This window comes from Bubalus kerabau, chromosome 8, assembly GCF_029407905.1.
Source record: "Bubalus kerabau isolate K-KA32 ecotype Philippines breed swamp buffalo chromosome 8, PCC_UOA_SB_1v2, whole genome shotgun sequence".
NCBI lineage: Eukaryota > Metazoa > Chordata > Mammalia > Artiodactyla > Bovidae > Bubalus > Bubalus kerabau.
The window spans coordinates 46,911,520-46,927,292 of NC_073631.1; the positions used below are offsets into that span (position 1 = coordinate 46,911,520).

General features: G+C 42.0%; 1 protein-coding gene across 1 annotated transcript in view; it reads right to left on the reverse strand.

Annotated features, from left to right (window-relative positions):
- The window catches only part of CCDC146 (coiled-coil domain containing 146), a 107,892-nt gene that overhangs the window by 30,413 nt on the left and 61,706 nt on the right, over positions 1-15,773 (reverse strand). Inside the window, exons 2-4 of the mRNA XM_055589639.1 lie at positions 9,489-9,571; positions 6,233-6,442; positions 962-1,019 (exon numbers count right to left, since the gene is read on the reverse strand). Of these exons, the coding sequence (XP_055445614.1) occupies positions 962-1,019; positions 6,233-6,442; positions 9,489-9,571 (351 nt within the window). The remainder of the gene's footprint in view (positions 1-961; positions 1,020-6,232; positions 6,443-9,488; positions 9,572-15,773) is intronic.

Below are 15,773 nucleotides of genomic sequence, written 5' to 3' on the forward strand. Positions count from 1 at the left end.
GTTTAACAGTTTTTTGTGCCTTGGAATTAAACCACCAACAACATACTTTTTTAATAAAACCATTCAGAAGGTGTATGTGCGAGTGTGATGTGATTTAATTTAATGTGATGTGTGCTGATTTTTCCATTTACTTTCTATGATAGATTGCAAAAGAAAGGGACATAATTCCTCCTAATCTTGTTCGCATGCCTCTTTGCAATATGGCTATGTCATATTTAGATGTAGGAGGACCTCTGCCCCTTGATTCCAGATGTGGCACTATGACTTGCTTGGACCAATGTGATGTTACCAACAGTGATTTAAGCAAAGGCTCAAAACCTGCTTGTGTTGAGGTTTGCCCTTTCTTGAGACTATTTGTCTCTTTCTTGAGACCGGCAACCCTTCCATCATCATGAGACTAACCAGTGACATGTGACCTTAGACCTTGGACCTTGGACCAACTACACCAAAATGACTGACATACAAATGAAGCCATCCTACCCCAACTGAGCCAGCTCAGGCTAGAAGAATTCACAACTGTTGAAAATGAGAAATGGCTGTTGTTTTAAACTAGTACGTTTTAGGGAAGTTTGTTAGGCATGAATTACTAAGTGATACATCTGTATAAAAATTTCTTATAATCAGCTTGAGACATTCAGGAAGCTAAAAAGAGTAATAACTATAGCAAAAATAATGTTTTTAAGTGCCAACCATAGAATCCTTTTTTCTTCTGAAAACAAAGCAGATATTGTCCAACCAAACACAACCTAAATTAGATGCCAAGCAGCTAAATCCTGTAATAGGCACACTTATGCTTACTGCAGAAGTTATACAGGTATTGCTTTCATCATCATCCATAGTTAAGACTTCTGGGTCTTTCAAATGTTTCAGGATATAGTTTCTGTGATAAACATTAATATTTATCAAAAAGGTTGTTTGAATCCAGCTGTATTTAACAAAGTCTAGATCATCTAAGACTTACTCCTGGCTTAGGTATCTTCTCAAATTCCTTTAGTATGAGGTTTTTTTCTTCCACTAAGCTGCAAAAAAAAAAAAAAAATCAACTTTGACAAAGTACAAAAAAGTAAACTATTTGCACAGTAATAATTTTCTACTTTCTCTTCTCAGGATGCACTCTCAGGTGTGTTTGTCAGCCTGGTGTCCATCCATGGTGATGGCTTTACTGACTCCCCCAGGCTCATGTAGGGTCTCCCTCTCCAGTCCTCCCTAACACTGTACGCACACCCATCAAAGGAGTTCTCTCACCACATTGTAACTGCTTGGGATCACGACCTCCCCTCCAGACTCAGGTTCCTTCCAGGCAGGCTCTGGGCTTTTTCTTTATATTATTTACAAGAAACTAGTACCTGTCTGAAGAAGGCAATGACACCCCATTGCAGTACTCTTGCCTGGAAAATCCCATGGACAGAGGAGCCTGGTGGGCTACAGTCCATGGGGTCACTAAGAGTCGGACACGACTGAGTGACTTCACTTTCACTTTGCACTTTCATGCATTGGAGAAGGAAATGGCAACCCACTCTGGTGTTCTTGCTTGGAGAATCCTGGGGACGGGGGAGCCTGGTGGGCTGCCCTCTATGTGGTCACACAGAGTCGGACACGACTGAAGTGACTTAGCAGCAGCAGCAGCAGTACCTGTCTGGATTACTGATACAGCCTTTACTGGTTCCATCTAATGAGCAGATCCCACTAGCCAGAAGGTCTAAAGAGGCATGCATACCAGGTTTGTTTTTATGAAACTATATTTGCAATAAAGTAAATTGAAGGTTTTTGCAATAACTGTGCGCCACACAGAATTTTATAGGTTAGTTGTGTGGACTGTAGGCTGAAGCTGAATTTCTTCAGAGTTTTGAATACTTATACCTTTCCTTTTAGAAAGTAAGAAAGAAAGTGTGCGACCTCATGGACTGTCACCTGCCAGGCTCCTCTGTCCATTGAATTCTCCAGGCAAGAATACTGGAGTGGATAGCATTCCCTTCTCCAGGGGAATCTTCCCAACCCAGTGATCAAACCTATGTCTCCTGCATTGCAGACCAATTCTTTACCATCCGAGCCACCAGGGAAGCCCCTTCCTTTTAGAGCTTGTGTATTTAGTTAAGTTCAGTCACTCAGTCATGTCTGACTCTTTGCGACCACATGGACTGCAGCACGCCAGGCCCCTCTGTCCATCCCCAACTCCTGGACTTTACTCAAACTCATGTCCATTGAGTTGGTGATGACATCCAACCGTCTCATGCTCTCAACGTGTGTATACACTGCTATTTTACTTCCAAGCTGTTGATCCTGCACCTCAGCCGTGTTGCCACCAGGGGGTGATAGTGTGCTGCCATCGCTGGGTTGCAAAGCCCACCTGAGTGTGCCTGAATTTCAAAATGGTGACATGAGACTCTCCCACAAGATAAGACTTAGTCTCTTCTTTAAATGCAAAATGTTTTTTTTCTTGAGCAAATGTAAAATGGATAATTCTTTTGAACATTTTAAATTAATTAAATTTCAATCATATATTTTCCCCTTTTTCACTAAGAAACATTGAAACTGAGGAGTGAGGCACCTCTTCCAAAGTCACCAGTCAAGGCTAAACTGACTTTCAAACTCAGCTCTATCTGCCTCCAAGGCACTGTTCAGTATCAAGCTTTACCTGGAATACACTATTATCGAAATATTCCACTGTTTTTTAGAATTTAGATTGCTTTAGATTTTTTGCTTTTATAAATAATAATAGGCATCTTCATTCATTGTCTTTTTTCGGATTCTCATTTTTGGGGGGCATTACTGGGATGAGAAAAAGTTATTGTGTGTGTGCCTTTTGATATACATAGACCTCTAACCTTTCAAACTGACATTAAAATCTAAAACTGACACTTTCAGCTTTCCTGACTTAGGGGTGTATCAGCATCAAAGCTGCTCAGGATTCGTTTCTTTTCTGCAGCAAGAGTCGTAACTGAACCATGTCATCAAAGGATTTTGGTTTTAAGGACTTGTAGGCGAAGAAGCAATGATGGAAGCCGTGTGTGCTGCCAAGTGCGTGAGGCATCATCCACCATCAGGAGTAGAACCAGCTTGACTGGGTGGAAGTCGTAGAAGGTCAGTTTCTTATCCAATATAAGCAACAGCCATCTACGAGCCAGGCTGTCCAAAGCTGGGCTGCGCTGCTGTGGAGGCTGTGAGCCCCGATCACTGGAAGTGTTTGAGCACACAGTGAGTGGTTACTGAGAGAAGGTTTGGGTGATTCTGAGAGTATTCAGGGCTGAGAACCTCTTTGGAGACCAACAGTTCTCAAACTCTGACAAGAATAAGAATTACATAGGAAGTATGTGAGCAACTCAAATGTTACCTTGGGTGGGAAGGCCTGGACAGAAAGTGGAATCGTTAGTTTTATAGTTGGATCTGCCTTTTAAACATGGATCCAAGGTGCTTCTCTTTCAGTTAGGAGGACTATATGCAGCAAAACCTGTTCTAAGCTCTTTCTGTTCTTGGTTGCCACAAGAACATTTTTTTTTTCTTTGATATTTAGAAGGTAAAATCTGTTCAGCTGTGAGTTTTTTCCTTACTACTAATCCTGATGATCTGCATGTCCCTCTGTCAGTCTAACTTTCTGGAATTCCAGAGGCATCACTAAAGTAATCTCTCTGTTCCTTTCTTATCAGATGTTTGGTTTTTGGTTCCAACTTTGCTATCGCTATTGGACTAAGAATGGAAAATGACTACTATACCCCTGGGTGAGCGCCCGCAGGGAACGAACCATGGCAGAGGAAGTAATCACAAAGGCCATGATCACACCGCACAGTCCTGCACCTGTGCAGCACACATGTCCCCCACTGCACGTCCACGCCCACGACACAGCACTGACCATGGCTCTGTTTCCCCAGCCGACTAAGACTTGTCAGGATATTTCAGATTTAGCATGAGAGACTCAGCTGATTTGCTGTCCAGATCTTTAGGATTTCTAGGAAGAAGAGAAGCCCCCAAAAGGTAACAAAGTAAAAGCTAGAAAAACCTTGAAAAGAATACTGAATAGTCTTTTCAGGGAAAGTTTCTGGAAAAATAATGACTTCTACTTTGTTTCAAGTATGAGTTCTCAACAGTATTTATTTAATCACTTCATTATTTATTTGTATGTGTTTATTTATTGAAGTAAGTTCCCTATTCATTCCTGAACTGCATAGTTACCAAGAGATCATCAGTGAGTATTAATCCAAAGCCAAAAACTATTGCAACAGATTTAATTATTAACCAACCATGTTATTATACTTCCCTTAGCACTTATTAAGGAGTTTATATTATTTGAAAACATAAGAAAATCAACTAAATTATAAAGCAAAAATCTTTTCTCTAGAATATTTAAACAATATATTGTTCTTACTAGTTGCTAATGATTCAGAAGTTCCTGAAGATGTTGGGGTAGAGGAGTGCTAGTTATTTGGAGTTCTGTTATTCAGGCCCAGAATAAAATGAGGTTTTGTTGTGCTGATCTGAAAAATATCATCTGTATATTTGGATGAATAGTTTTTTTTTGTTTTTTTTTTCTCTCACTGGCTTGGTTTCTTTATTTTTATGTGGGGATGGAAATATCTACTTTCTTCCCAGGGAGGAAGTGTTGAGTGAATTTGTTTCCGTACCATGTACTACTAAGTATGTTAAGCCAGTGAAATACACAGCCTGTAAGTCTTTCCTAGTATTTATTTTGATATTGCCATTATTTTTATGGAAATAAGTTTGTTAATTCTTGAGCTGCTAATAGTTGAGGATGCAGGGAAGTCTTTTTAAGCTAAAGTATTACATGTTAACAAATCCAAAAATAATACACACAAAACATTTCTGCAAATGTTCACTTTAAATGTTCTTGTTTACTGTAGATCACTATGTACAGTCCTCACCCCCACCCCCATCCCAAGCAACTCAATGAACAATTTGCCTGTCTATACCTAAAAGGCAAGAGTTCTGGTCATTTTTTTCCTTTCCTCTTGGCAGGAATACTTGGAAATTTTAAACAATTTAAGTATCAACTGACTTATGTTCCTCTTACCCTTTCATGGAAATGTCAAGCATTCATATTTTCAATACTAATGAACAACTACCAATTGTTTTAATTTCATTATTTTCTCAACTGAAAGAGTGCTTACAGAGCACAGAAATAGCTAAGCTTTCTTTTTATAGATGTCACTGGTGAGCCTGAAACAAGTTTAGATTGAAAGACAAAGAAGAACTCAGATTCCCCCCGCCCCCCGAATATAATTCTCCTGATTAAGCTAATCTTCATCCCCCAGTTGAAATAATAGGCCCCAAAGAGAGGATTCAAAACCAGGGCAAGCAAAGTCCTCCAAAGGTCACTCAAATCATTCCCTTATTTCTTAGCAGGACTGAGTTCCATCACTGCAAGGAATCTACCTACTCTTAAAAATAGCCAGAGAAAGTTCTGCCACTTTAAACGGTAACACATTCTAGGCGAGATGCTTTGGCTTCCTCTCCAGGCACAGCACATATCACAAAACCTGGACTGCAGTTGTTGTGAAATTCTATCTAACTAGTGTGATTTGCTGAACAAACTCTTTCACTGACTGGCTACTCACAGGAGGAATGTTAGAGGAGATTTTACGAATAGCATTTATCCCTTCCAGCAATACATTTCTGCTTTAGTTCACTGAATGACATCCCTCAGATTTGGATAAGTGAATGTGTCTTCCAAAAGGATATCACTTTTTCCCTTGACCTTAAGGAATAGTCTAGTAATAGGAGAAGAGGGTTGACTATGTGGTCCCCGTCCCTGTATTAGAAGAATCAAGGGAACCAGGTATGACCCTCAGCTCACATAGGCTTGTTTGGAAAGTCCTCATGGGGCACCCGCCATGCGGACACGGGATCCAGTACCACAAATGGAAAGGGGCCACCACCCGGGCTGAAGAGGCCAAGAGTGTATGCCAAGTCCTTGCTCTATGGAGTGTGTTCTTTGGTCGCAGCTCCCGATGCTTATAGTTTTCCTAACACACGAAAACCACTACAGGGATCTCCTCTTCCTGAGAGCATCTTCCTGAAACCCAAGCTTATTTTTCAGGGACTTGTTCAGGGACTGCCTGTTCTAGGGAATCAAGGCTTATAGTTCTCTTATCATTGCTATCTCATAATCCCTGTACCTAAAATTCCTTCTTCAGTTAGTCCACATTTTTTCTCTTAGTTTATGTGGAAGCAGCTTTGCTTGCATCTGTCTTCAGCAAACTTGAGAGAATCGTGTACTTACCTATTCAGTCTGTACTGATTATGGAACTCTCTTTCCTTCACTGCATTGTATTCATTTTGATACTTGAGAAGTTGTTCTCTCATTTTGGAAACTTCGGTGGTGAACGCCTGTGGAAAATTATCGGCTTGCTGCAGGTGAAACTGCTGCTCCTGTATTTGCTCAGTGAAGCGTTTGGCATCCTGAAGCAGCTGGACCTCTGATTCCTGTGTGCTGGATCCCATGAAACAGAGATTCGCATAATGAGCAGTGTATACCTTCGATACCCTTGGTAGCTCCTGTGGGGGGTCTGGTGAGGTGTGGAGGGAGTATGTCCACGCTGGGTTCAGGTCAATTCAGTGGCATTTCTGTGCCAAGTATTGCACTAGATCTTAAAGGCAAATGGAACTCGCATCTAGCCGAGGGGAGCAGACATGAGTAGGAAGCTGGAGTACCAGCTGACAAGTGCTGCCACTCGTGTCTAGATCAGATGGTGGCAGATGACAGAGAAAGGGTTAGTTGGATGGGAATGTGATATTTGCACTTGACTTTAAAGAATGATCATGACCTTCCAGCGGGTGAGAAGAATAATACCAAGAAGAGTGGGTTCTCCCTCCAAATGCCCTAACAACCCTGGCTTTCTTGAATTCGTGGATTCTCATGACCTGATTAAAGGAAAATCTTTTCTTCCTTAGTGATAAGAAAAAACAGTTAAATTTTCTAATGACACTTTACCAGGAAACTAGGCAGAAAAATTCTTCTATAAAATTATGAACTTAATTTACATATTTCTGATCATAAATTCAATGCCTGGCTACAGCTGTGAATGTCACAGAAAAGAGCAGTTCCTACAATTCCAAGTATATTCTGTGGCTTTGGCCTTACCTTGGGAAAGGGTTAAGCATGGGGCTTGAGGCAGAATTGAACGGGCATAGGGACTGGACTTACTGGACTTCCGCAGATCTGACTCTTCCTTCTCAGAAATCCTCCCGCCTCGCACTTGCTGTCTCTCCAGTTCAGAAGCAAGACCCTGCCAGTTCCTGTTTTAAAGGCAGCACTGTGTGCATGCTCCCCACCAACTTTTCTCACTAGGAGAACTCTTCAGGGTTCTGTTCATTTGCAGAGATGCCCAACGACTTAATCAAGCCTGTCTCGACTGAAGTTACCAGCCCCACCCATTTTCTCAGTCTTTACTACATTATTTACTCAAGAGCAAAACATTTATTGGGCTATCAGATGTTTCAGGCACTGTGTTAGGTGCCAAATAGCAACAACAGCTATAAAGATACACATGTAATTTCCATTCATGAATGCTAGAAGTATTTCTTACAATTCATTTCCTTGTATATACTGTATATATATGAAGTTACCTGATATCCTTAACATGAGTATTCAGCTACGGAATTGTAAGGTATTGTCTCAGGCCATTGAGCCCATTTGCCCTCAGAAAGCAGGCAAACAGTGGTTACGGTTCCAGCCAGAACACAAATGGTAATTTACACATGTGAACTTGAAATAGAGCATCAGCAGAAGAGAATTTAACAGCTCCTGTAACATGATTTCTATGGACACCTCATTCAATTTCGGTTCAGCATTTCCAGCCTTTATCTGCCCTGCTGCAGCCCCAGCACCAAGAATGAGGAGTCTGCATCTTCATGTCTTTCCCACCCACCAGGCAGTAGGGGTGGGAGAGAGTGGTGGGTGTTCGTTGTAATCACAAAAGAGGGAACTCTTTTGTGTTGAGGTCAGAAGGAGGTAAAATGTAGCAGAAGGGAAGTAATGGTTTTGTGACACAGCCTGGAAGAAGGAAGAATGCCATGGCCTTGGTCCTGCGTGACTCTCACTGGAGTCCAGGGAGCTGAGCTGTGAGCCAGGCAAGGAGGCAGCCACATCAGCACCACACAGGGCTCTGTGGGGCTCTAGGTTAGAGCTATCCAGAGGGTGAGAAGTGTTTCAGTCTGCAAGGAGGCTCAGATAACTGTGTGGAATTTCTCGCAGTAAAGTGGTGTGAAATATGTTGAAAAGATCACCCCAGACTTTCCATCTAAATCCACTAAGTTCCTGAGTACTGAGAGCTGCGTGTACACACTGGCATTTGGGATCAGTTGTGGGAAATGGAGTCCCTGTTATAGGGGTGAGGGTGAGAATTTGGTTTGGGGCTGGGGAGGAGCAGGAGACAAAGCTGAGGGCTCTGGAGGGTGGTTAGAAGCCAGGATGCAGCTGAGTGTGTATGAGGTGGAGCCTAGGGGAAGGTCCACAGGGATGCAGCTCTGCTCTCCTTCACTCCTCCCCCAGGCTCCCATCCTCAAAGTAGCCAAATACCTGGGCAAGCAAAGCAGTAGGAGTAATGGGTGGATATGAGCGAGGCAGAGGGGGAGGACGAAGTGTCTATCACTGTCTCTCCTTGGGTTTCAATGAAGACGCCATGCAAAGCTATGAGGCAGGAGGTGGGAAAAGGAAGAGGGGACTTGGGAGTAGCAGCAGGACAGATTTCCACTTCTTTCTTGGCTCTCCTTCCCCCTTGATTCCCGGTGGCTGACCGCACATGCTTAGAAAACCTTGTTGAATTATTCCATTGTCGCCTAGTCTTCTGATCTCTGCTGATTAGAACTGGGCTAAGGTGAGTGGCTGGGGATAGGAGGAACAGGTGAGAAGTAAAGACAGAAATCTTAGCAGACATAGACTGGAGTTGTTATAGAACCTACACCTCCTGAGTGGTGAAGGTGGGGAGGAGAGGATCTTACAGGAGTGTCCTGTAGCAGAGAATGTCAGTGCCTCACCAGAGTCACCTGGGCCCACTCTAGCGGCCACCAGTAGCTTTGGTGGACAGTTGTCATATATAACAACAGCATCTGTGTGCCTCTGCCCGAGAGCTTTCTCTGGCCACTGGAACTTATGGCTTCTCAGAGGGTAAGCTAGAAGTGTCAGGAGCTCACCTACCTAGAAGCAACCCTAGATCAAGGGGAGATGGAAATTAGTGAGAAGATATACCAGTGTTCTCACGCTTCAGTGGGAGAGTTCTGAGGTGTGTTCTGTGGTCGCTCAGTGAGACTGAGCCCTGGTTGTCTGCAGTGTTAACCTGAAGATTAACACATCCCCAGCTGAATAACTTTCTTCCCTGTGTCACTTCCCCACTCCCTCATGATAATGTTCTTAAACCGCTTGAACTCAAATCTTGGTCTCAGTCTGCTTTGGGGAAAATGAAAAATAAGACGGGTCCCATTTCAAGTAAGAAGTAGAAGCATGAGTAAGTATGTCTCCACATTGGTAAATAGCATACCTCATCACGGTATCATGCAGCAAGGTGTACTTGGCTTTTAACTCTGCCATCCTGGTTCCAGGAAGTTTCCCCAGAGCATGTAACTAGCAAGGAGAACACAAGGAACACAAGACCACTATTAGCCATAATCCTCTTTATGCTTTAAGCAAAGATAAAATGGATATATCATAAAATCTTTCAACTAAACATTAGAAAACACGCAACAACAAGGCACATTAGAAAGGTGGCAGGTGTTCAGAGAAGATGGTTCTAGTTCTATTCTGCTGAGTTCCTGGGAAAGTCTTTGACCTCTCAAGATGAATACTGTGATTTCTCCATCTGTAAACTGAGAGAAGGAATTGATTTAAATTCTTCCAACTCTAAAAAAATCTCATATATCTAGCTTTAGCAAACAAGGTACAGAGTATACATTACTAGGGTGGCTATTTGTAAGTTGAAAGAACCAGTAATTATTGAGCGTCTATTATGAGCAGCTGTTGTACATCAGCTATTTCATTCTTGAAAATGTTTTGTGAATAGGGTGTTTTTTCCTTTCAAACTGAAGTTTAGAAAGCTTAAGTAATGTGTTTAAAGTTACAGAAGTAGTTAACACCAGTCGTTGTTGAATCACTAAGTCATGTCCAACTCTTTTGTGACCCTGTGGACTGTAGCCCGCCAGGCTCCTCTGTCCATGGAATTTCCCAGGCAGGAATACTGGAGTGGATTGCCATTTCCTTCACCAAGGGATCTTCCTGACCCAGGGATTGAACTCGTGTCTCTTGCACTGACAGGTGGATTCTTTACTGCTGAGCCACTACAAATGTCCCCAAATGTATTCATATGCCACCTTAAATATAATTTATATGTAACTTTTTAAGTGTTGAGTTGTTCTTGATAGGTTGACCTAATATTTGATTTTATAAACATTTAATTAAACATATTTATTTTGGTTCTGCAGTTTTCTTTCTGTGTTTCTGAGCCAATATATAATTTATTTTTAATCACAAACATTTTCATTGGCTTCAAAAAAGGGTGCAGGCCATAGGCATTGTGCCTTTAAAGTCTAATTGGTTAAAAAAATTCACATATGGGCACTCTTAAAGGAGACAAGTAACTGGGAAAATGTTATGAAAAGGTTAAGTGTGTGAGTGTGGGCTTATATGAGTATGTGTGTACTAGGAAGCCCACATGGGAGCCAGCCTTGTAACTAGTAACAAACTAGCCTAGTGAGATAGTCACTGAAGTTAAGCCATTGCTGCTGCTGCTAAGGCGCTTCAGTCGTGTCCGACTCTGTGCGACCCCATAGACGGCAGCCCACCAGGCTCCCCCGTCCCTGGGATTCTCCAGGCAAGAACACTGGAGTGGGTTGCCATTTCCTTCTCCAATGCATGAAAGGGAAAAGGGAAAGTGAAGTCGCTCAATTGTGTCCAACTCTGAGCGACCCCATGGACTGCAGCCCACCAGGCTCCTCCGAAGTTAAGCCATTAGGTAAGGTAATCATAGAATCATATGTTTAAAAGCACATATAGTATTTTGTTTTAAAGCTGTAAAGACCATTACCTCCCATCCATTGCCCTGGACCATGGAAACAAGTTAACTGACATAAGGCGTGCCCTACAGTAGCTCCTGGTTTGAGGCGATAGGCACAAAAGAAATTATTGAATGCTTAGAACTACACTCAGTAGTTTTATTGTTCATTAAAAAAGTGTATCTGATATTTTGTAATTATTTTCTTTATGTTGTAAGTTAAAGCAAATAAGTAAAATTATAAATTAGAGACCCCTTCCATGGGGTGGAACTTCTAAACTGGTGGTATGAAGTGGTTGATGAAGCCCCTCTCTCAAAGAAACATTGATCAAGCTGGTCAAAATTATTTAAGACACCCATTTATGGTCTCTGGAAATTGACCTAAGGGCATGAAAGAAATTTAGAGGTATTTATTTAATAAAATCTACTGAAACTCAGAAGAGTAAGAAGACTATGGCATTTACCCCATGAGCTGCATCCATCACTCTTAGCTCCCTCTTGTATAAGAAGCATTCTGGGCAGGGTTGAAAGTCAATGAAATTCCCATTGCCCCACCTTTCTGTTATTGAAGATGTATTCCAGGGGGTGGGGCAGCCCCAGAAAGCTGCTGCACTTTACCTCCCCTCGTCCCAAGCTCTGTATATGAAAGAGCTTTACTGGGTAGGTGACTGAAGCTGTCGAGTAGTGCCCATCCCCACTCCCCGATCTCCTGCTGTACAGGGAGACTCTTGGTAGGCTTGGCAGCCTCAGAAGATCAGGCCCCTTAGCAGATGCTGATCACCTCCTGCCTGAGGATGCTCACTCAATTTGAAACAGTGTAGACGATCCATGCCTCAAAGAATTGTCAAAAAGAATAGTTATCACAAGAATTAACAGTAAAAGGAGGCTAATAGCTTAGTGATACCAGTGGAGGCAGACCAGCAGAAGTTTTAACAAAGAAATCGGGGCCAGAAAGAGTCAAAGAGGGCCCTGCTAATATCACACTTGATACCGGTGGTCCAGAAGGCTGCGGAAAAGCTTAAGGCTGTGACCTGTGAGGAGGAACCAGAGAGGATACTTCCAAGGTCCCTGAGTTAAAGGCGGGGCAGATATGTAAACTCCCTGAACCTTGAAAGCAGTCCTCAAGCCACATACAGATTGAATGGAAAAGAAAGAAACCTTGAAATATTTACTGGCTCGGGAGGCTTAAATACAATCTCTGACCAACCAGTGGTTGACCAAGCTATGGAGCACCCCCAACCCAAGAAGCCAAGCTTAACAACAAAAACAAGGAAAGATTATCTACACAGAGACATCAGAGGCTGCACAATAACAAAGACTAAACAGCAACAGGAAGAAGCCTGGAGAGGATCAGAATCTGGACTTGCCCCAGTGTTATCCAAAATGTCCAGTTTTTCAACAAAAAATCCTGAGATATGCAAAGAAAAAAAGTCAGAAACTGCTTTGGGGTGTGTAAGTGTTGGACTTAAAGACTTCAAAGCAGCTATTATAATATGTTCAAAAATGAAACAAAAATCACATTTAAAGAATTAGATATGATGACAGTTCATCAGATAGAGAATCAATAAGGCATAGATGTAGGTTAAGAACTAAGATTTTTTTTTAAATTATGTTCTTTGGGTAATAAGAATGTATAGTTTTTATATTTTTATTTTTGTTTATCTATATTTCATAATTTTCTCCAAATGGATACATATTACTTCTAATAACAAAAAGTTAAAATATGCTTGAAAATAATTGCTATAAGCAATAGGAAGTCAGAACAGAATTTCAAACTGGAGAATACTGTGATCAGATCGTAGTGGCAGATGCAGCCAAATTCTAGCTCAGACTTACTGAAAACTCAGCTGAGTTTTCCCTAACTTGAGTCTCATCTGAAACAGCAGTAGTTTGAAGCCTGATGGCAGGTCAGCCATGGATGCCTGTTGGCAGGTTTTATGACCACAGAAAAAGCAAGAAGGTGGACAGGTTTCTTCTTCTATTTGCTATTTACATCACTCCACCAGCCAGATTACCTTTGGTATCCAGAATCTGGAAGAAAGCTAACAGGGCAACACTAGTGATATGTGTTTGTAGTTTCTGCATAACTTGGAAAAGGTTAAATCATAGATGTTCAGAAAAAGCACTGATAAGCTATCTTACTATGGTCTACTATCTTACTATGGTCTATTCTACTAAACACAAATCTCTCTTAAAAAGAGTCGGGTTTCCCTCGTGGCTCAGTGGTAAAGAATCCGCCTGCCAATGCAGGAGACAAAGGTTCTATCCCTGGTCCAGGAAGATCCTACTTAGTGTAGAGCAGCTTCGTCCCTGCAGCACAACTGCTGAACCTGTGCTCTAGAGCCTGGAGCTGCAACTACTGAACCTAAGGCCCCGGAGACCGTGCTCCACAAGAGAAGCCTCCACAATGAGAAGCCTGCACGCCACAACTAGAGAAAAGCCCCCACCGCGTAAAGACCTGGCACAGCCAAAAAGAAATTGAATAAATAAATATAAATACAATTTTAAAAAGAAAAAGATTCAGTTCTAGTAGATGAAATTATTTGTCTGTAAACATAAACCTGGAAAAGACAGTTGCATTTTCACCCTGCATGACACAACTTGGTACAGAAACCAAGTTTGTCATGTTTTAAAAATGCATGCTCTAAGAAATAGAGCATAAAGCCCAATCTTAAGTTGTCAAAGAGTATATACAACAAAAGGTTAGATATAATGTCAGAAGTTCATAAATATGGTTTCACAATAGATTCTTGTGTTTCTGAATTGCCTTGTTGGTAATTGAGATTGGAAGGAAACATTTACTATAGAGCTAAAAGTAACAAGAATTCATGATTCATAGATGACATGTAATAATATGGAAAAAATTTCAAAAATTGAAATTTTAGGACTTTCCAAGGAAACTAATAGCTCAGTAAGAGCTTTTACCAAGTGGACTTATCTAGAAGGGGGTCAGCATGAGGAAACAATTAGGTGTCTGTGTGGGTGTCTGTAGGGCAACCAAGGTGACCATGGTTATTAACCTGCTCTATTCTTGTTGCTTCTTTGACATTACCTACTGGTGGTCTCATCCTGAGAAATAGCTGCCATGTTTTGGGAGGTAGGATAAATATTTACCATCCTTATTTCTCTCTCACCCTCTCCCTTTCACTGCTAGAAATAAAGAACATAGCTATTAGATGTAGCTCCAATGCAATCAAACTGTCAACAACAATTCATCACTCATTTTGTTTGACTTCTCCCCTTGGTTGTCATATCAAGTTTTAGCTTTTCTGTACACCTAACCTAACACATTCACCAAGCAAACTTGGCCACCTAAAGTCATCAACAAATCTATTTACCTACACTTACACACAGCCTTAATTTCTTTCCCCAGATCTCACATATGAAGTCTTCCTTTCCTGTTGGTCATGTCTCACCCATCCACATGTGCTCTCAAATATGTATCTCCTACCCCTTCCTAGGCAACAGTTATACCTTCTTGCCTTTATAATAACCTCTGCTTCCCCTCTTTGCTGGGTCAACACATACAAGTCAAGTACATTACAAGTGGACTTTGGTTTGAAGTCCAGCTCTGCTACATTTTAACCCTGTAATTTGGAGTAATATTTAATCCATCTGTACCTCATTTATAAAAGAGAAACAAAAATAGCCCCATTTCATAAAGCTGTGAAAGTGCAAGTTGCTCCGCTGCTGCTGCTGCTGCTAAGTCACTTCAGTCGTGTCCGACTCTGTGCGACCCCATACACGGCAGCCCACCAGGTTCCCCCATCCCTGGGATTCTCCAGGCAAGAATTCTGGAGTGGCTTGCCATTTCCTCCTCCAATGCATGAAAGTGAAAAGTGAAAGTGAAGTCGCTCAGTCGTGTCCGACTTGTAGCGACCCCATGGACTGCAGCCCACCAGGCTCCTCCGCCCATGGGATTTTCCAGGCAAGAGTACTGGAGTGGGGTGCCATTGCCTTCTCCGAAAGTTGCTCAGTCATGTCCAATTCTTTGTGACCCCATGGACTATATAGTCCATGGAATTCTCCAGGCCAGAATACTGGAGTGGGTAGCCTTTCTCTTTTCCAGGGGATCTTCCCAACCCAGGGATCAAACCCAGGTCTCCTGCATTGCAGGTGGATTCTTTACTAGCTGAGCCACAAGGGAAGCCCTCATAAAGCTGTAGTGAAGACCAAAGGAATCAATATACATAAGGTATTGAGTATAGTATCTTGCCTGGAAAATCCCATGGACAGAGGAGCCTGGTAGGCTGCAGTCTATGGGGTTGCGATGAGTCGGACACGACTAAGCTACTTCACTTTCACTTTTCACTTTCATGCATTGGAGAAGGAAATGGCAACCCACTCCAGTGTTCTTGCCTGGAGAATCCCAGGGATGGGGGAGCCTGGTGGGCTGCCATCTATGGGGTCGCACAGAGTCGGACATGACTGAAGCGACTTAACAGCAGCAGTAGCATAGTATCTAGAAGGGCTTTATCAATGTTAGTTATTTTATTATTATTATCATTAACATTATCCTCAACCTATAAATTTGCTCCTCTATCTTATAAAAACAAACAAAACATACCTTGAATGCGATGCTCCCATTTAGTTGCCCCTTTCTTTCTTTCTTTCTCTTTCATTTCAGTTTTTTCTTAGAAGAGTTGGCTCTGCCCTTTATCTCCACTCTCTTACCTTCCAGTCACTCACCAATCCATAGTGATCAGGCTGCCACTGTATCACCAGATTGGTAAACTGACTGATGATTTCCTTATTTCTCTGGCTGATTTTGATATTTTT